The sequence below is a fragment of the Diorhabda sublineata genome, chromosome 1, assembly GCF_026230105.1.
Source record: "Diorhabda sublineata isolate icDioSubl1.1 chromosome 1, icDioSubl1.1, whole genome shotgun sequence".
In the NCBI taxonomy this organism is placed as follows: domain Eukaryota; kingdom Metazoa; phylum Arthropoda; class Insecta; order Coleoptera; family Chrysomelidae; genus Diorhabda; species Diorhabda sublineata.
The window spans coordinates 1,545,753-1,567,503 of NC_079474.1; the positions used below are offsets into that span (position 1 = coordinate 1,545,753).

At 28.6% G+C, this 21,751-nt stretch overlaps 1 protein-coding gene and 1 long non-coding RNA gene across 2 annotated transcripts; one reads left to right on the plus strand and one right to left on the minus strand.

Moving 5' to 3' along the window:
* Window positions 1–5,384: 5,384 nt before the first annotated feature.
* On the plus strand, window positions 5,385–8,773 carry LOC130444299 (uncharacterized). Its single transcript, XR_008909946.1, has 2 exons — window positions 5,385–5,848; window positions 7,806–8,773. It is a non-coding gene; the product is annotated as an uncharacterized LOC130444299 (long non-coding RNA).
* A 1,297-nt stretch (window positions 8,774–10,070) lies between these two features.
* Window positions 10,071–17,447, minus strand: LOC130444290 (uncharacterized). Its single transcript, XM_056779367.1, has 4 exons — window positions 17,120–17,447; window positions 16,590–17,008; window positions 15,234–15,385; window positions 10,071–10,170 (listed from the first exon to the last, which is right to left on the minus strand). Exons 1-4 carry the CDS (start codon window positions 17,361–17,363, stop codon window positions 10,161–10,163), a joined length of 825 nt encoding a protein of 274 aa, XP_056635345.1. The 5' UTR covers window positions 17,364–17,447; the 3' UTR covers window positions 10,071–10,160.
* Between the last annotated feature and the right edge of the window lie 4,304 nt (window positions 17,448–21,751).

Genomic DNA, 21,751 nt, shown 5'->3' on the forward strand with positions numbered 1-21,751 from the left:
TCACAAATAACCTTCTTATTGAAAATAAAGAAATAATTTAGCATTGCTTCAGATTTGTTTTGAAAGGTCACTCTCTTTTTTATAAAACATAGAACAGACACGATCAATTTGTGAGACGTTGTCAAATTTCTGTAGGTTATATTCTCCACTATATTATCAGTTTACTTTATATTATTACTTAAAAACTTGAAAACTTTTGTATATTTAGATCTCAAATACGTAAATATTTATTATTATAGAATTAATAACAAAATATTTCATAATATTGAATATTATTATTTATTTTTTATTAATTTGGCAACGTTGTTCCAGTAACATTCCCTCGTTTGTTTTGTCGAGAATTTAAAACTTCAAGATGGCCGTGGAAATTATACCTTTCGATACCAGTGTTGCCAGATATCTAAATATATAAATAATTATTTAAATGAATTAATAATTACCCTCGTATAAGAAAACTGTATAAATAAAGGAAAATTACAAAAACAGATAAGATAATTGAAGTATATTTTATTATAGAAGTCAGTTCACATCATTATTTTTTATAGATTTGTTTTAATAAATTTACTTTGATAAAAGTTTTAATTTTTGTTATGACAATGTCCTTGTAGTCCCGTTCGATTATACTAAAGTGCACCTAAAAAAGTAAAAGATATTTTCGAAAAAATATAGCGTATACATCATTTTTTGTTTTTAAAAAAATGATATCTAATAAAACTATAAATTATAATTAATAGTTATGACGAAAATTCCATGTTGATTTAAATGAGTTTGCATAATTCTGCTAAAATCAAACAAAATATTTCTTCAACACTGATTATGATTTATAAAGTTCGTTAACCTGAGTTTTTATTTTACGAATATGAAGAATCAAAAAAAATATTGTAGTTACAACTACAGGGGTCTGACAAAGAGTAAAGCACGAGAACAATCAAAATATATACGATTTCTGGGTGATTGAACGAAAATATACAGATTGTCTCAATAACTAAAAGCCCAAAAAAAGTGATTTCAATTACGGGGGGCGAACAAAGAGTAAAACACGAGAAAAGTCAAAATATCTATAACTTGCTACGATTTCTGGGTGTTCAAATGAATATATACAGATTGTCTCAACTACTAAACGTATAAATTTAGATAGAATTGAAAAAAATATATAGATATGAACTAAGGGAAGGTATATTCGATATAATTCCACGTAGAATTTTTATACAATGAATTTATTTGTTCTAATTACTTATATTAATAAGGGTAATAAATCTTACATTAATGATCGAAGATTTCTAAGCATTTATTGGCTACTTCTATGTATCCCTCTTGACATGGTGCTTTTATTATACTGCCAAATTGACGACTTGAGTTGTTAGGTAAATATAAACAATTTAAAATAGAAAAAAACATCGTTATCACTAAAAAAATCGAAAATAACCTCAACATTTTTGACGATTTCAAAACTTTCAACACTATTTTATCAAAACGATCATTTATATATTTATGATTAAGTATTACTGAGAAGTATAAATTTCTAATCATTATATCAACAATGATACAAATTTAACGAGAACTATTTCAAGTAAACCAAAATAAATACGAGGGTAATCCGTAAATTACTATCGTATTTTACCTTCTAATAAACCGATACTAATGTAGAAATTTAAGTAATGAAGATTCCGTGTATAAGTCAATCGGTTTACACAATAGACAGAGCAAAAAAAAGAAGAAGTAAAGTACTAGACCTAAATTTATATACACTTTTCTCGACGTTTTTCAATAAGATTCACGATCTTATTCATCAAATATGATGTAAAAACTGTTTGTTTAAATATTGGGAAAGAATTTTGTTAGAATCTAATCAAAATCGTTTAGTTATGAGACACAGACACAGACATAATATGTTGCGGCGTTGCCAAAATTTTTATTAACAGACTAAACGTCGGATATTTATGTAAATTAATAATCAACTGATGTTTTTATGAATTTAAAACTCGGAACGTCGTTTTTATACCGAATAAAGTGAATCCCCATTGTTATTTCTATTATTACAATAAATAAAAAATATATTAACAGATGCACACGGATTTTCAAACAAATTTCGATAAGTCTTATCAATCATGAAACTTTTCGTACCAGTCAGAGTGCCACCAATTAATCCAGCGGCACCTAAACTTTCTCCTAGTAAAGAATAACGCAAATAAAAACAAAAAGGCGGGCCTTGGGGCGGGAAAAGGGCGTTGGGGCGGGAAAATGCCGATAATATAGATAAATACGAATTACGATAAAAAAAAATAGTTAAAAATAAAAATAAAACGCCATTAAGAACTCGTCCAATGATAACGTGAAGCCGATACTAATCTAATATGTTGAGAGACAATTTCCCGAAAGATTTCCGTGATATCGAATATTCTGGAACGCAATAATAGTATATAAACGAGTCAGTAAACAAATCGATGTCATCGTGATAGTGAAACGTATATTTAAATAAATTAGTAAATAGTTTAGTGTATAAGTGTTAGTGTATATAAATAAATTACGTTTTTAAAATTTCTCGTCGAATTTTTAAGAAAGGAGAACGTCCTAAACTAGATTTTGGTATATCAAATATATCCTTAATTACTTCACGTAGTTCGTCCAGTTATTCATCATGATTTTTTTATCGTTTTTCGTTATCTCCCATCTCTATTCTTTCAACTAAGTACCCAGAATAACGCATCTCGAAGACTTAAAAACCAAAAAACTATTTCTAGTGAAAACTGACACTTTAGATTTAAGAGCGTTGTAATTCAGGACCCTGTATATGTCCTTGTACTTTATTATCGTTTTTCGTTATCTCCCATCTCTATTCTTTCAACTAAGTACCCAGAATAACGCATCTCGAAGATTTCAGCACCAAAGAACGATTTCTACTAAAAACTGACACTTTAGATTTAAGAGCGTTGTAATTCAGGACCCTGTATATGTCCTTGTACTTTATTATCGTTTTTCGTTATCTCCCATCTCTATTCTTTCAACTAAGTACCCAGAATAACGCATCTCGAAGATTTAAAAACCAAAAAACTATTTCTAGTGAAAACTGACACTTTAGATTTAAGAGCGTTGTAATTCAGGACCCTGTATATGTCCTTGTACTTTATTATCGTTTTTCGTTATCTCCCATCTCTATTCTTTCAACTAAGTACCCAGAATAACGCATCTCGAAGATTTCAGCACCAAAGAACGATTTCTACTAAAAACTGACACTTTAGATTTAAGAGCGTTGTAATTCAGGACCCTGTATATGTCCTTGTACTTTATTATCGTTTTTCGTTATCTCCCATCTCTATTCTTTCAACTAAGTACCCAGAATAACGCATCTCGAAGATTTAAAAACCAAAAAACTATTTCTAGTGAAAACTGACACTTTAGATTTAAGAGCGTTGTAATTCAGGACCCTGTATATGTCCTTGTACTTTATTATCGTTTTTCGTTATCTCCCATCTCTATTCTTTCAACTAAGTACCCAGAATAACGCATCTCGAAGATTTCAGCACCAAAGAACGATTTCTACTAAAAACTGACACTTTAGATTTAAGAGCGTTGTAATTCAGGACCCTGTATATGTCCTTGTACTTTATTATCGTTTTTCGTTATCTCCCATCTCTATTCTTTCAACTAAGTACCCAGAATAACGCATCTCGAAGATTTAAAAACCAAAAAACTATTTCTAGTGAAAACTGACACTTTAGATTTAAGAGCGTTGTAATTCAGGACCCTGTATATGTCCTTGTACTTTATTATCGTTTTTCGTTATCTCCCATCTCTATTCTTTCAACTAAGTACCCAGAATAACGCATCTCGAAGATTTCAGCACCAAAGAACGATTTCTACTAAAAACTGACACTTTAGATTTAAGAGCGTTGTAATTCAGGACCCTGTATATGTCCTTGTACTTTATTATCGTTTTTCGTTATCTCCCATCTCTATTCTTTCAACTAAGTACCCAGAATAACGCATCTCGAAGATTTAAAAACCAAAAAACTATTTCTAGTGAAAACTGACACTTTAGATTTAAGAGCGTTGTAATTCAGGACCCTGTATATGTCCTTGTACTTTATTATCGTTTTTCGTTATCTCCCATCTCTATTCTTTCAACTAAGTACCCAGAATAACGCATCTCGAAGATTTCAGCACCAAAGAACGATTTCTACTAAAAACTGACACTTTAGATTTAAGAGCGTTGTAATTCAGGACCCTGTATATGTCCTTGTACTTTATTATCGTTTTTCGTTATCTCCCATCTCTATTCTTTCAACTAAGTACCCAGAATAACGCATCTCGAAGATTTCAGCACCAAAGAACGATTTCTACTAAAAACTGACACTTTAGATTTAAGAGCGTTGTAATTCAGGACCCTGTATATGCCCTTGTACTTTATTATCGTTTTTCGTTATCTCCCATCTCTATTCTTTCAACTAAGTACCCAGAATAACGCATCTCGAAGATTTCAGCACCAAAGAACGATTTCTACTAAAAACTGACACTTTAGATTTAAGAGCGTTGTAATTCAGGACCCTGTATATGTCCTTGTACTTTATTATCGTTTTTCGTTATCTCCCATCTCTATTCTTTCAACTAAGTACCCAGAATAACGCATCTCGAAGATTTCAGCACCAAAGAACGATTTCTACTAAAAACTGACACTTTAGATTTAAGAGCGTTGTAATTCAAGACCCTGTATATGCCCTTGTACTTTATTATCGTTTTTCGTTATCTCCCATCTCTATTCTTTCAACTAAGTACCCAGAATAACGCATCTCGAAGATTTCAGCACCAAAGAACGATTTCTACTAAAAACTGACACTTTAGATTTAAGAGCGTTGTAATTCAGGACCCTGTATATGTCCTTGTACTTTATTATCGTTTTTCGTTATCTCCCATCTCTATTCTTTCAACTAAGTACCCAGAATAACGCATCTCGAAGATTTAAAAACCAAAAAACTATTTCTAGTGAAAAGTGACACTTTAGATTAAAGAACGTTTCAATTTAGGACCCCGTATGTGTCCTTGTATAATTAAAGGAAGAATTGAGTGTTATTATGGGGTCAACATTCGTCTCGAGCTCTGGATCGATGTTAATAGGTACTCGTTTGAAGTAGTATCGATTCTAACCTATAATTTTCTATCGAAAATGGTGATGGATGATTTCTGTATACAAGACTACGAGAATGACAAGAAAAAGAAGAAGAATATGATTATAATTTTGTTAGTAACCGATTTATATTAAAAACGAAACGATAATAAAGGATAAAAAACATTTAGAAACGTCTCTATATCACATAATTTTTAATACGTTTACCCGCCACTGGTAAATGACCTTTGCCACCTCAGATACATTCATACCAAGTTAATTTGTAGTATCTGTATCAAAACGTATCACTCCTTTTGTTAATTTAGTACCGATTAGTCCAACATCGATCGTTATTTAAACACGAAAAATAAAAAAAAAATAATATGGAAAAAATCACGAGGATATTTCTGTTTGTGTTGATTCTCGTAGTCGGCATTTTGTTGGCATTCCCCGTAGAACAGAATGGTACCGTGGTGAACGCTTTCGAACCGAATTTAACCAAGATCGTAGGAGCCAAATCGTGCCCAAATGGCACCGAATCGAAAGGGAATTGCGACGAAGTCGTCGTTGAGGAAAAACGGACTATCGAAAATAAATGTTCGCAAAATTCGGAACTCGAAGAATGTAAAGGATTCGTGTCTACGTCCACGAGCAGTACCACGCCTCCGACGGAAAATAAAGACAAGTTGTGTTTGTATGGGTTTGAATACGTTAACGGGATTTGCAAAGAAATTTATTGATATGCAGGTTAGTTTCGTTATATAAATATATAAAAAGTTGCTTTCGATATTTTTATTTTTAAGTAAAATGTTGTTTATAAATAGTAAAATGGTAAATAATGATTCAATATTGATCAGTATTCTACAATTGAATCATAAATTAAAGTTTTTCGAAGGTTAATTCGATGTTATGTACGAAATATGCAGATTTTTTTAAACAAAAGTATTTCTTCGTAATTTTCAACAACTGATCGTTCAAAAAAGTTGTAGTTTTACTTAAATTTAACCCGAAAAAACTTTATACAGTATAAATCAACGTTTTAGCGAATATTTCGTTAAAAAAAATGGCTGTAAACACGAATTTCACCACGAGAAAAATGGTTAATTTTTGAAGAGCTGTATCTCGAAATCTATCAAACCTAAAGAATTGCTATTGGGCTCAAATTATAGAAAATTTTGTCTACTTCAAAAAAGTATATCATGATTTTTTTGATACGGATCACATTTTTGGAATTATTAATCAAAAACTGTAATTTTAACGATTTACTTCAAAGTTTTTTCTATATAAATATATTTATCTGATTATATTTCAACTATAATTTTTCTTTTTATGAAAATAAAGTTAAATCTTTATCTTTTGAACTAAAAAAAAAACGTACTTCATTGTTAGAATGGGTCTTAAACAGCCCTGACCTATCACCTATTGAATTTGTTCAACTTACTTTTAAAAGGTCAATGAAAAACTGGAAAAAAATAATTTTCGACTCAAAAACTCAACTAGAATCCATAATTAAAACTTTTCCAAAAAAAAATGGCTGTAAACACGAATTTCACCACGAGAAAAATGGTTAATTTTTGAAGAGCTGTATCTCGAAATCTATCAAACCTAAAGAATTGCTATTGGGCTCAAATTATAGAAAATTTTGTCTATTTCAAAAAAGTATATCATGATTTTTTTGATACGGATCACATTTTTGGAATTATTAATCAAAAACTGTAATTTTAACGATTTACTTCAAAGTTTTTTCTATATAAATATATTTATCTGATTATATTTCAACTATAATTTTTCTTTTTATGAAAATAAAGTTAAATCTTTATCTTTTGAACTAAAAAAAAAACGTACTTCATTGTTAGAATGGGTCTTAAACAGCCCTGACCTATCACCTATTGAATTTGTTCAACTTACTTTTAAAAGGTCAATGAAAAACTGGAATAATTTTCGACTCAAAAACTCAACTAGAATCCAATCCATAATTAAAACTTTTCCAAAAAATTACAATTTTTGGAAACCAAAACCAAGTTTTTGAGTCTGTTTATAGTTTCTCGAAGTTGGCGATTATTATTATAAAAACTGTATCGAACTTATTGAACATCGTATATGGAAAAATTAATATATTTTTTCCCAAAAATTTTCTTTGTCAGACCAAGTACTTCTAGAACCAACCTCGTATTATTAGAAGCATTATAAAAATAATTGTAACAAAAATTGTGTGGACCTATGTTATCGAAGTCCCCTCGTAAAAGATAACAGTCAGTTTTTTAGATTAGAACAAAAATGAACTCACGAAGATATTAAAAAATATATATAACGTATAAATATATATATGTACATAAAAGTTGCACCACATTTTGTGATAAATTGTAGGTGATTTGTCTTTTAACTTTATTGATCTTTGACATTTGTTATCGTTTGTCAACAACGTCAATAGCTAGATTGTGACCTAGTTAGAACAATCCAATCAAATATAAACAGTGTGTACCAAAAAATTATATACAAATAGTATTAATAAATCAGTACATCGATCTAAATTTGTTTACAGAAATTTGTCTATTTGAATTTATGCTAAAAACAATTTGTTTTATTACGCAATACTCCATACAATATTTCAAAAACATAATTTTCTATGATAAGTAAAACAAATATACCATCCCTCGTATACTTGAGTCTCTATACCTTCTATATATATTATTTTTTCTTTCAGGGTATGCCTGTGATTCTATCGAGAATAAGGAGTTCACATTGTGATTTTATTAGTATTTATTTATTATTTATTTAATATATAAAAACAAAAACAAAATATAATATCATCGTAAACAAAAGAAATATTCACATTGGCATTAGGCGTGTTTAACAATTAGAATGTAACGTTCGTAAACAGCAGCGCGTATGGTGCTTTCACCTATCGACTGTAGATGTGAACAAACCAAACACTAAACCCGCCTTAACCCAGGTCACGAACTTGTTTATATCTTGAAATAGTATATTATAGCAATTTTAGATAATTTTTTAATATACTAGTAGCCGTGGATCCTAAAAAATATAGTCTCTGTTCGCTAAACCTGTCAGCGTCAGTGCAAAAAGTGAACTTAAAACAAATAGTGTACAAGACACAAAAAAATGAGGTTATAATTACGTTGAATCGGTTCACATAACACAATTATTTCAATATTTAATTAAAAATATATATATTTAAATGACATATCACTATTTTCGTATATCTTAATAAAATATGTTGAAAATATACAGTGTGACCCAAAAGTATTCATCACGTTTCAACTACAAAAACGTTTAATAAATAAAGTTATTTTTATATCACACTGTATATCCGTATATGTGTAACGTTAATTATTATAATTGGTACTTAAGGTAGCTCCATTCTAGGAGTATGATCAATTTTCTTTTGAAATTATTAAATATATCAATAAGACTAATTCCTACTTTTGAAGTGAAAATTTGACGAAAATATTACGTTTGACAACGGTGTAATCTTATATCGAGTAATAAAATGTTTCTAGCTTGATAATGACGTAATCTGTATTTTTGGGGTTTCAAATTTTTTCTTAATTTATTTTATTCATGGTAGTAAATATAAGTAGGATTTAATATTATTATCTATATAACTATTTAAGATTCCCAGTACTTACTGTTAATAAAAACATTAATAAATAATTTTGTTTATTTAATGTCGATCGGAATGTTAAATTGGTTGCATAACTTAACGTTAAAAAATTATACTTTATATACGTGATCCATGATTACGATCTTACATATCAAACCTACTGGATAGGCAACACACATAACGCATAATAAATATAACTTTTTACGTTTAATTATTGTTGTGACGTTAAAATCTTCTTCGTTTAATAATAATTTATATAATGAAACATTTAATTTAAAGTGATTTCGATAAATGTATGAGTATCTACCCACTTTTAATAGAGGAAATTTCTGGTATGGAAAATCCCGATGTGTCTGACCACACGATTTAAAGATTAATATTCAGGTTCACGGTCGTCGATACACAACTAATAAAAATCAAGCAATTGACTCACTGGGTCGGTCGTCAACATTTTTATATCCATTTAAAAATATTTAGTATAATCACAGCAAAAAATTTTGTAAATAATCTTTTATAATCAATTAATAGGCAATTATATATACGAGAATCGTGTTAGGAATTTTTATACACCCGGCAACACCGCATTACGTAGTTGTATAAAAAAGATTTACGTAGGGAAGTGGGAATTAACAAAATTTATAAAAATTCGTGATAAAATGAAGGAAAACAAATTTTGAGCAATAAATTAGTTACAATAACCCACTACGAGGGTTATTTGGTAAGAAAGATTCTCAAACAAGATGTAAGTTTTAAAAATGGTTGATATATTCACCATGGTATATCAAATTTGCTGTTAAAACTTATCGTGCTCATATAAAACGATCTATTTCAAAATTAAATAGATACGAATGATAATTTTACTTAAAAATTATATAATTTCATTTTTTTACATTTATTATAACACTTTACGCTAGATAAAATTGCTAACGCGCATGCGTGGTGTTTGCTTCTCGTCTTTATGTAAGTAAGTGAGTTTTTCTGTTGTCTATGGTCTATTCTATTTGACAATCGATAATTGAACTTCGACAATTGACATTTGGATATAGATAATCGATTATCTACAATCGTTTGTAGTCGATTAAATATCAAAAGTCAATTTCCAAACTCTCAAATAAGGAATTATTCACAAATATATGTAAATGCAACAGGTATGTGTCGTTTTATAGTTTTATGTAATCATCTGCGCATGTCTGCTATCTCTAATCTGTTCGGAATCAAATATTTTAGCGCCACCTGTATTTAACTATTGAACTGATATTGAAATATTAACAGTGTGGACTACAAATTTTGTTTATTCGTTTTTTTTTGTAAATAATTATGTAAATATCTAAAAGTAGGTATTTTTCATGTAATAAAACTTGAAACTAATGATATATTATTTATTACATAAAATTTTCCATACAACTAATTGAAAGTATTAATTTCGTCCAAATCCCATCAGTACGTCCTGAAATACAAACGTCAATGAATTGATTTTCAAGCGAGTTTTAATTTCACACAAAAAATATATTTCTTATATATATAAATGTTACAGCATAATCAATACTCGTATCTGACATTTACATCGTAAATCCAACTCATCTGTCTCGAAATTTTGACAGCAACAACGTCAAAACATTATTATTATTATATAAAGGAAAACAAACCTAAAAAACTTCTAAACACTTTCCATATATCATTTTATAACCTTTTTTACAGTTGACTCTGATGATGTAAGCTTTATTCATCTGCGGCGGGGTGTGTTTGGTGATATTTTGGAAAAACTCAGTGTATGTTGTGACTTCAGAATAACCGTAATTTATAAATAAAATTAATAATAACACTAACGCGCAGTTTGTACCCATCGTATCGAATTTAATTCGTATCGATACTTTTTAGAAAATTTTATACTAAGCTGCAGTCGGGTTACGACCTCTGATCTGAATTTCTTTCCCGAACAGAGTCGGATTTAGAGCGTTTCAATGTATTTTTTTTATATTATTAATTTATCTATGTAAATCAAATAAATAACCTATATTGGTTTTTGATATTTACTTTTTGTTTTCGAAAATTCGTGGTAAGTTATAGTTTTGTATTTTTTTCTAATTATAAATAATATTAAGACATAATTTGAGCTAATTTCAATGAATTTTCATTTACATCGGTTGTTACCTATATTCTAAAAGAACACAGGACAGGACTTGGGAAATTAATTCTTTTTTTTTTAATTAGGTGAATTTTTTTATTGAAAAAGTAAGAAACTATGTGATAATTATTTTTGGCACAATATATACCTTAAATGGATGGTGTTTTAAAATTATTTTCCGTTGTTTCCGAAGCATAAAAGCATTGAAATCGCTTAAGGATTCGTTTAAAATTGCAAAGGAAATATAAAAAACGTGCTTATTCATCTTTTTAGATGTTTTCCTACTTTCTGACCATAGTAATAGCATAGTTTTGAGCCATTATCACCGTTAGTGTTATTTTTGTTTAGAAAGGTCAAAAAAACAACGAAAAACTAATAAAACCCCTAACTACCAGGGTTCTTCGAATACTAAGGTTCTGTATTACTTAAAATTTTTCGAAAAATAAATATTTTTGACTAAACTAATTGAATTAGGTATAAAGAAAAAAAATTACAGCTAAATTTGACCATACAACGTGCAATTCGATTATTTTTCATAAATTTTTTCTAAAATCTAGTCTTGTTTTGTTTTTTCTTTTTCGAAAGATGTAATTTTTGTTCTAATAAGTTTTTCGTCGCTCAAATTATCAACTGTAGACACAAATACAGCTCAATAACAATTTTTCTATACCAGTTTCCAAGCTTTTTCAAAATTATAACTATCCACTATGTTTTCCATAACGATTTGAGACTTTGCAATTAACCGAAGAATCATATACAACTCACACCATAGTACAAAGGTCGTTGTGTGTCTGTTAAAAGCTTAATTGGACCCATAGTTTAAAATCAAGATCGAAATTTCAAAAATAGCCATCAACTGGCCTATCACAAGCCTTGATTTGAATCCGTTTGATTATTTCGTACTTGTTATAACCAATATTCGTCAAAAATACAAAATTTGTAAAACGAATTAATCACCAATTGGATACAGATTATCTTTCCAAAATAACTTATTTTAAACACCCGGTACATGATTGTTGATTTGTTTTCAAATAACTCACCTTGTATTAATCGGTTTTATGTATAAAAAAAAACCGTTTCGAATTCGTTTTACGTTCCAAATATTCTTCTGCAAAACCCTGGAGCGATTTGAATATAATTTTTGGCACAATTCTTATGTACTCTAACGATATTTCCGCTAGCAGTAATTTTCACATGGTTCATAATTTCTTCAAAAAACTCGTCATAAGTCACCCATTTTCCCATGCCACAAGTTACGTGTAACAGTATAAAAAATACCGCGAATAGATTCACGTTATTCATAATTATTCGTATACTGGATAATTTTTGTAAAACATCGATAAACTCGATCAATCTTTATGGTAAAGGTAGTGGCAATCGAGTAGATCTATGAATCATACTAACGCAAAACAGAATTTTATGCTCGAAATACGATTCTACTATCCATCTTAACAATTTAAGTCTGTCTCGTTCACTCGAATTATTCCGATTGAGAATATTCTATTAGTACGGTGATTTTCGTTTAGTTTTGATCGATTTTTTCTTAGATCCCAGTAAACCAAAAAATATTCACGCATAGTGCACGTGATTAAGATTAAACAGGACCGCACTCAAGAAATAATTTACGATTTCACACAACAGATCAATAATATAAATTATGATTAATTAACCACAATTAATATATAATATAAATATACAACGTAAAAATGAAATTTGGATTAGATATGACGTTAATAAACAATTTGCACATTTTAGTTTATTTACTTATTGCTGATACACTGTATTAATTTAAACTATAAACAACACCTCGAAACGCCATATTGAATCACGTGATTTGGAAACATATACACACAGGGTTGCCAGCTCTGGGCGGGAGATATCCTGGACACGAAACCGTGTATACAAATGTCTTTTAAGTTACGACATACGTTTTTAAATAAAAAAAAATTGTGAATCAATTATATACATCAATTTATGAAAACGGAAAAAGAAGAGGAGAGAGTAGCCAAATCGTGTAATGTTTTTATCTCCTAGGAAAACTAGGAAATATCATCATCAAATTTTGACAACACTGGACGGACGATTGAAAAAAAAAACCGGGAGTGTCTCGGGAAATTTGGGACTGTTGGCAACCGTGTATACAAATGTCTTTTAAGTTACGACATACGTTCTTATGATAACGTTCTGTTAAAAAGAGATAGCAATAAATATTTAGTAATCATTTTTGTAAAAAATAACTAATTAAAGGCTGACAAAAAAATGGGATATTATACATAGTTTATATTTGGAAAAAATTATATTAGCAAACTGTAAAAAAAGAAATCTTTATTGTCCTACTTTTATTTTTAGATATATCATTTAGATAATTTTCCATTACGGTCCTGACTATTAGTGTAATTATCAGTTTTTATAGACGATTTTATTGGTATACTCTGTATGGCGACGATGCGTCTTATCTCTTATCAATTATAAAAATAGATATTTTTGTCACTAACTTCGAGTATTTGGAATAGATTGGGTTATATTTATTCTAAAATGGATTATCCTGAAACACGTTAAATTTATTTATCGACAGCTACGGCAATTATAACCTACATGGTATATAATTATATTCTCATCGTTTTATGTTAATAACTTCGTTATTTTCAATTTTACAAAAAAAAGTCAAAAAAGCAAATTTGTGGAAAATTAAATTTCCTACAATAAACTATTCAAGAATTTTTTTGGGCGGTGGATATATTCATTGTTATTTTACGAAAACTGTTTTACCCCTTTTTTCAAGTTGGCGGATTGGCCGACGACAGAGAATAATGAAGCCGCAAATGAACCCGCCCAGCCCCAAAAACAGAACATCCCCAAAACCGAGAAGAACCGTTATTACTTAAACCAGAGCCCCTTTTTGTCGTCTGCTGGCCAATGATCGTTCGTTTTCCCTCCTGTTCAGTCAGGTCAACACAACCCCACGCAACTACCATAACCCCAGCTCTACAACTCCAACAAACCTTATCTCTTATCCCAAAGGTTGCAATCCCACAAAATCAGTTTTACGCTTTACCTATACATAAAAAATGCCGATATGATAAATGCAAGGTTAGGGCATGTTTTTTTAACTTTTCAATGGACTAACGCACTAATGATAATAAATTAATGATTCATCGGAATTGCTATGACTTTAAAAAAACTCGTAATTACTATAAAACTGATAAAAAATAGTATCTAAGCTCTTAAAATTAATAAATGTATCAATAATCTTACCTTCTTATAATATTCGTTTATATGTTAAAATATCCAAAATATAAGACATTGTGAGATGTAGAGATCTTTATATTCGATTATTTCCGACTTAAACTTTATTTTTAAGAACTTAATAACTAGTAATATTCACTTTTTGTATACTAAAAACACTAGCAATCATAGACATTCACCGGTGATAGTTTTTTGAGGGCAATAACACAACATAAACATTCCGAAAATCACTAAATGCGATACAGTTAGAGTAAATTAATACGATACTTTGAAATACAAATATTTTAAACACTTTAAATACACTAATTGAATAAATTCAATACGATTCATAAGCCAACGAACTTTGATCTAAGCAAAATGGCGGGCTGTCAACATCAGCTGTTTGAAAATACTGAATCCACTTTTTTTGAAAAAAAATTTATTAGAATAACCAAAATATACTGTATTAGAATAACTAAAATATTGTATTAGAATTTTATTAATTTACGTAAATTTATAGGGAAAACATAGGGAACTGCTTCATTATTAGTTAAATACGTTACAACGTTGTCAAGTTTCACAACGTATATATTTATTTAAAAAAGAACAATGGAAAGGTCGTTTTTTTTTTAATTTTTACGTTCATTCGATCTTCATATGACTCAACTACAACCTAAATTATCAATTTATAAACAAAAATGAACTTACTAATAAGATAGATCGAAATTTTGATAACATTTACCATTGCTGTACGTATAACCGCGTTTACAGGATTTCGGGGTTAAGAAGCTCCTTCCCTTCTTCACCAAATCTGTATCTTCTTTATCATTTCTCGTTTTATTATTATCTACAGTACCTTTTACGAAAACTATACCAAATAGTAGTAATAAAATAAGCATATGGAAACTTAACCTCATTATTCTAGAAATTCTTTTGATGTACTTATATTTATTGAAACAGATGTGCATTTAAGAGATAATATTTATCAGATCAAATACAATGATATATAAAAACTAATATTTACTCATTTTTTCACTGGATTTTTAGCAAATATGTATAAATATCGAGATGCGGTGATTTAGACGTGTATAGAGATGGGCGAAGATAATAGAATTTAACGGTAACCGTTACAAAATAACGTATATATTTCTGGTACTTACTCGGTAGTTGTACTTTCGGTACCGTTTATAGACAGCTGGAAAGGTGAAAAACAGCCTCCTGTAGCCGAATAACGGTAACCGTCTTTACAACCAGTCGGCACGTCTATGAATCTTCTAGAATTTTTTACGGGAAGTGTAGTAGTTTCATTAAGCTGGTAAACAAAAAATAATATCGTTAACAATATTGAAAAAATCTTCATTTTATAGAAATATAATGAGCAGTATTATAACTGATATCGTGAAGGTTATGTTTTTGTTTAGAGTAATGTCAAAAGTTATCATTCCCTAATTGAAAACAAATTATTAAATTTTTAATTACAATTTTAGCAAATATATTTGCTAAAAATATAACTTGATTCAAATGAAAGTAATGTTACAATGAAAGGACGAGGAAACGGAAATGAAGGACTGTCCACCATTTTGTAAACGGTTTTCAACGAAATCAATAAACAAATTACTAAAATTCAATCGTGTATAATGAAATTTTTATCACAAGAAATGTATTTTAATACAAAATATCGATATAATCTAACTTCATCTTCCAAAATGATTCGTTGTCAGTTGCCATAACATTTTAAACAACTCACGAGTCTCCCTGTTCATCCACATCCGCCTTACCCCTTTTTAATTTATTTTTAATAAAATAGTTCACTATATTTTTCCAGCACACCTCGTATATCAAATTTAATTAAAGACTGGTATAAATTAGAAAACTGTTCACAGCCCAAAATCGAATATTGTGGAAAATTAAAATATAAAAATCTAATCTCAAGAAATATGAAATCAACTAATATTAATATATGTTTTCTTGTTAATAATATTTAGGATAATTACTTTTATAATTAATTTGATTTTCGGAGTAACTTGATAAGAAGCTTTTACGTTATATTTATATTTTGAAATTTAAATAGTGTAAGTTAAATCATTACTCGTGTATTAGGGGAAATTATATTTAACCGTTGACAATCGTGTGGTATCGTTTTACGGTGTTGTAAGATTTATTATTTTCAATATCCGATAATAGTATTTTTGTTTCGTTTTTCTTTAACATGTTATAACTAATTACTAATTCTATTTACTTTACTTCAAAATAAATAATCACTTCACTATATTTAATTATTAAAAGAAATAATTCTATGTATACATTATTTATTATAAAATTCATTTTGTACCAATAATTAGATGAAAATTACAACGTGGCAACTATGTAATCACCTGTCATGTCTATGCAAACTTCTCGTGAAAGACGTTCATTAGTTTAATTTATTTTTTAAACCAACTATTAACAGTTTCGGGTTCGTCGCTTTCGGTTGTAGTTGTAGTAATCGGAGTGGTTTCTACAGATTCAGTTCTTACCGTTTCAATGTTCTCAACAACAGGCGAATCAGTCACTTGTACTCCATTAACGAAATTGAAATTTACAACTTTATCTTTGTTATCGCCGGGATGTAATACGAAAGTTTTGTTGAAAGTGTAAACTTTAGAATTAGATTCGTATTTATTAACGGAAACCGGTATATTTGTATCATTAGATTGGTTGTTTTCTGTTTTTACAACATAGGAATATTTCGGAGTTTTAGTTTTAACTCGAGTTTCGTAAGAAATTATGGTCGGTTGAACCCGAAGAGTTTGAATGATTTTTCGGAAAGCTTCGGGTTGTACGTCGATGTATTCAGTTTCGACACCTGCGTAGGGGTCCGGAGTCGTACTTTTTTCCTCGGTTTTATTTTTTGTCGTTTCTGGTATATTCCGTTGTGGTTGAGGCTGATAAACGCCTGAAAAAAAATTCGATGATTACGTTCATTTAAATAAAACGTCATTCGATAAGAAGCCATATGTAAACAACGTTGCCATATTTTAAAAATAGCATGGGAAAAACTACTCACCGTATTGATAGGGATAAGGATAATAAATTGGTTGATTATTAACAGGATAATAAACTTGTTGTTGACCGTAATAAGGATATTGTTGATTCATTACTTGCTGTTGTAGTAAAGCTTGTTGCATACGCCAATTCTGCAACATCTGTTGCTGTAGATCATTATAATTATACGATGGTGTCTGTTGATATTGCGCGTTCACTTTAACGCTAAATATTATAACAAAATATATAAATCTGTTAGCCGCCATCTTCACTTTAATATACTGAACGTTTTATATCTAATATTATACATTTGTTTGATCAAATGTCTCGACTTCAATGACCCCAAACGAAATACGATGATAATTAAAATGTTTCTTCGTATTAGAATATTTTGTTGCTAAATTTCAACATAATTTAAAACACATCTTAGTACGGGTGAATATTTGGAAAACTTAAATTGAGTAATAGGTCATTTTCTGATTGCTCGAAAGATCTAAAATATTGGTAGCTTCTAAACATGATTAAAAATTTGAAATTTCCTATAAATCACCCTATATATCATACAGAATCAGCAATCAGCTGATAAATGATCTATCTGCACCCTTTAAATGGGGTCAATGACCCTTATTTTGCATTAATTCTATTCCTTATAAATGATTGACATATAAAATTATTTGCTCCGTTAAATAATCGTTTGTTGATGACGAAAATATGTTTCGGTGTAGTGTAGTTTATATATTACATATTCCAATGACAGTGGCTATTTTGATATCAGCATATTCCGTATTTGTGAAGTGACATGTAAAATCATATAATCATTTTGTCATAATTTAGTTTAGTATTTTGTGAAGAAAATGTGTTTCAATCATAGATATAAAAGAAATTATTTTTCTTATCTATGGTTTCAGTGTATTGTAGTTTATATGTCATTACATATTCCAATAGAACTACTCTCTTTTGTTATATGTAGTTCGATGGTTTTGATTATTAGTTCTCTACAGTGTGAACTTTTAAAATTGACAGTACCTATCTAGTTCGATGTTCCTACATTTCACATTGATGCCACTGTGACGGTCAGCTGTTTCGTTCAATGACCTCATTGGTTATATTCATAAATCTATTTTAGTTAAATGTTTGTTGAAGGAATACTAAAACGCAGTTTTCTTTTGAATATTTATTAGAATCAATTTACAATAGTAAACTCTAGATAAACAACATATTATTCACTCATTTTTGTCAATAAAAAATAACATTGTTTGTTTACTAGATTTGCTTCATTATTTAAGGAGTTGGCAACATAGTTTTCATTGATTTTAACGTGTATTTGTAAATAAATGACGATGATCATAAAATGGACGACAACATTAATAAAGTTTCAACAAAAAAAAAAGAAATTTTTAATATTAATTTTATTTTTCTTCTTTCATAGAATAAATTATTCACAATAAAAATTGATATGTACTTGAAAATACATAATTTTTTTTAAAAAATCTAAAAAGTTTCTCTGCACGTTCCTCTAACGAGTTTATAAGGTGGATTACATGGTACATCAACTAAAAACCTATTATGTAAATCAATGGTATCATTTTTAGTGTTATTAGTCGTAACAATCCTATTAGTTGCTAAAAAAAAAACGTGAAAATATAAATTAATCACTAGTATAATCATTTTTACATAAAAAGTATCTTTAATCATTAATTTCGTATAATAATACGTTTCTATACATATACAGAGTGATTATAAATGACATATATAACAATACGTCATATAAACATTCGAGAAATTTACTAACGCCACCCGTATATAGCCAATTACCCTTAACATATCCACTTCTATAAAATTGATCATTTATAAACGAATTTTGGATATTAATGTGCCCTGTATGTAAAATTTGTTAATAATCTATTAATACAAATAAAAAAAAGACGAACTAACATATTTTCGATGACCCTTTCAGACACGATTTATCACATTTGATATATAAATATATTGAACAAACAGGTTTTATTTATAACTAAAAATAACGTTCAAAACTAGCTTGTAGCTTACCTTTTAAAACTGATTGTTTCTTCAATTCCTCAAATTCGTCAGGTGTCAAAAACCCCTTTTGTGGATAACTCCAACATATTAAGAATACTGCGAGAAATATTGAAATTCTTGTAAACAAACCCATGATGAAAATATGTAAACAAGAACACGACAGTTGTAGATGTAGTCAATAGACTGAGCGAACTACCAATTGTGTAGAAAGAGATAAACTGCTTTTGGCGGCATATGTAATCATTTTATTTTCCAAATTATTGGAAAGTATTTATATCATTCTTAGTATTAGCAAAACACATAAACGGATTAATAAGTGGGCCATAAGGGGATTTACTTTTCATTTATTATAACACAAAGTTTATAATTTAACATTTTCATTATGAATATCAATATGGTTATGTTCTTGTGTGTTAAACTAACCCAAGGATCAAATTCGATATGTAATATCAAGAATTTGATTAATATTAGATGTTTGAACATTATTACGGCGTTTTGCTATATAATTTTACATTAAATATATTTTATTTCCAATTTCGTTCGTGGAAAGGTTAATACCAATATGGCGGAATCAATCGTCACTAAAAATAAATAATTTTGAGAATTTTTTTATTATTTTAGTAATTTAGCTCGACAATGGATAAAAACAACAACAAAAGTTCAATAAATTAACTTTATTTTCACTTTATTAACAAAATATGTATTATCTTATTAAGATTATTATCAATAAATTTTGTTTATTTTAACTTATAAGTTTCTATATGTACACAACTTCATTTAATATTAATTTTGTCAATAATAAAACAAAAATATTTTAAATTTCATTATATTCTAACTTATAATTTGTCTACATTTTCCATATAAGTAAACGTAACCATCAAAACATCTCACTTGCACAATATGTCTTTGAACAATTTCAATTTTCGATGGAGCTTTCGATAAAGAATTATTCGTCTCTTTTAAACTTTTCAATTCTTCTATAAAATAAAAAATTAATTGTGAATATCCAGTTTTATAATCATCTTATTATACGAATGCAATATAATAACATAAAAACTTTGACCTTGAATTATAGAATCCCATCGTAAAAACAACTTTTTATCGACAACAAAGATTTGTGTATATAAAAGATTCCTACTTACCCAACATCCGTTCAAATTCATCAGGAGTTAATATTTTTGAACCTTGTTTTTCACATTGCACAATTACGTTAAAAATTATCAACAATAATAATAATTTTAAAAAGACATATATGAAAATTCGTGTTGTCCGCTTGGTCATTTTTGAAAATATAAAGGAATCAGAAAATCAGACACACGATGCTGTAACTGAAATGTTAACAGCAGGTTCACTAAATACCTATTATTGCTTCAGAATACATAGGTGTCACATACGTACAAAAAAAGGGAATAAGTTTTTTATTATTTATATATAATTTAGTTAAATTTGGTGAATTAATATACAAGTGACAAGTGACAATTACAAAGTATAGAAATACTTCCTATCACGTATTAGTTAATATGAATAGTAAAAGTTACACTATTCCATATGAAGATTGAAAAACGATTATTCCTAGGTGTATTTATAATTATTTTACTGACCTCAACATACTATAGAAGATATAATTATAAATTACCGGCATCTTTGAAGACCAAAAGCATGTCTGTGCTTAATTCTGTTTTAATGTTATTTTCCTACGGTTGACACTTGAAACTTTCATAACCACAAATATCGATTTAATTATTTTTCTATTTTGAGCGTTATTTTTTACTCTTTTTCTTTAATCAAAAATCATTATTTAAAGCTATATGTTTTCAAATTATTCTAATTCATCAACAGAAAGTGGTAGAATATTATATGTGGATGTTTATATATTTAAATTAAATCAAGTATTTTAACTGGATCAAGCTAAGACATACTCTTATTCAAAATGGTGGCACGCTTGTTCGAATCATCTCATAGAGATGGCGTGAATGTACTTAACAGTACGTACTTATTATTTATAATAATGACATTGAAAACTAGATTTAACCACCACTTATTTAGTATCAGTTGTTGTTTTATGTGTATACCAATTATTTTTTATTCTTTCCGTGTATAAAATTATTATATGTGCCGCCTATGTGTAAAACGGGTTCCCATTTTTTAGATGAAGAATCAGTAGGTGATAAGTGAATGTGAAAAGTATCCACTTTTAAGTGAATCATGTTCGATGAGTCAACTCGAATTCTCAAAACTATCGGAAACTGGTTATATTAGTACTTAAAATGATTGAAAATATACGAAATAAATCGTAAATTTTTGTAACAAAATATACAACAAGTTGAATAAGATCCTTTTTTTTTGTAATTAATAAAGTATCAAATAACTGTCATGTAATTTTAGTAGATATTTCAAATTAACTAATAAACGCTTAACATTTCCTCATCCTATTGTAAATTAATAAATGAAAGACTCATATATAGCAAACGTTCATATGTTGGATAAAAAAGAAGAGTTAGCATATAACGTTCTTTTTTTGACAGTTTCTTTATCCTATTTTATATTGTTAAATGAAAGATACATATATAGCAAACATCCATGCGTTGAATAAAAAAGAAGAATTGTTCTTCTG

What these genes read in the sequence shown, in the direction of transcription:
- LOC130444290 (XM_056779367.1), bottom strand. Translation starts at nt 17,363, where the DNA reads ATGGCGGCTAACAGATTTATATATTTTGTTATAATATTTAGCGTTAAA. An exon ending in TCCTTATCCCTATCAATACG is followed by an intron (nt 17,009 to 17,119) that starts GTGAGTAGTTTT and finishes ATTTTTTTTCAG; the next exon opens with GCGTTTATCAGCCTCAACCA. An exon ending in TTGTTGAGAACATTGAAACG is followed by an intron (nt 15,386 to 16,589) that starts GTAAGAACTGAA and finishes TTTGTTTACCAG; the next exon opens with CTTAATGAAACTACTACACT.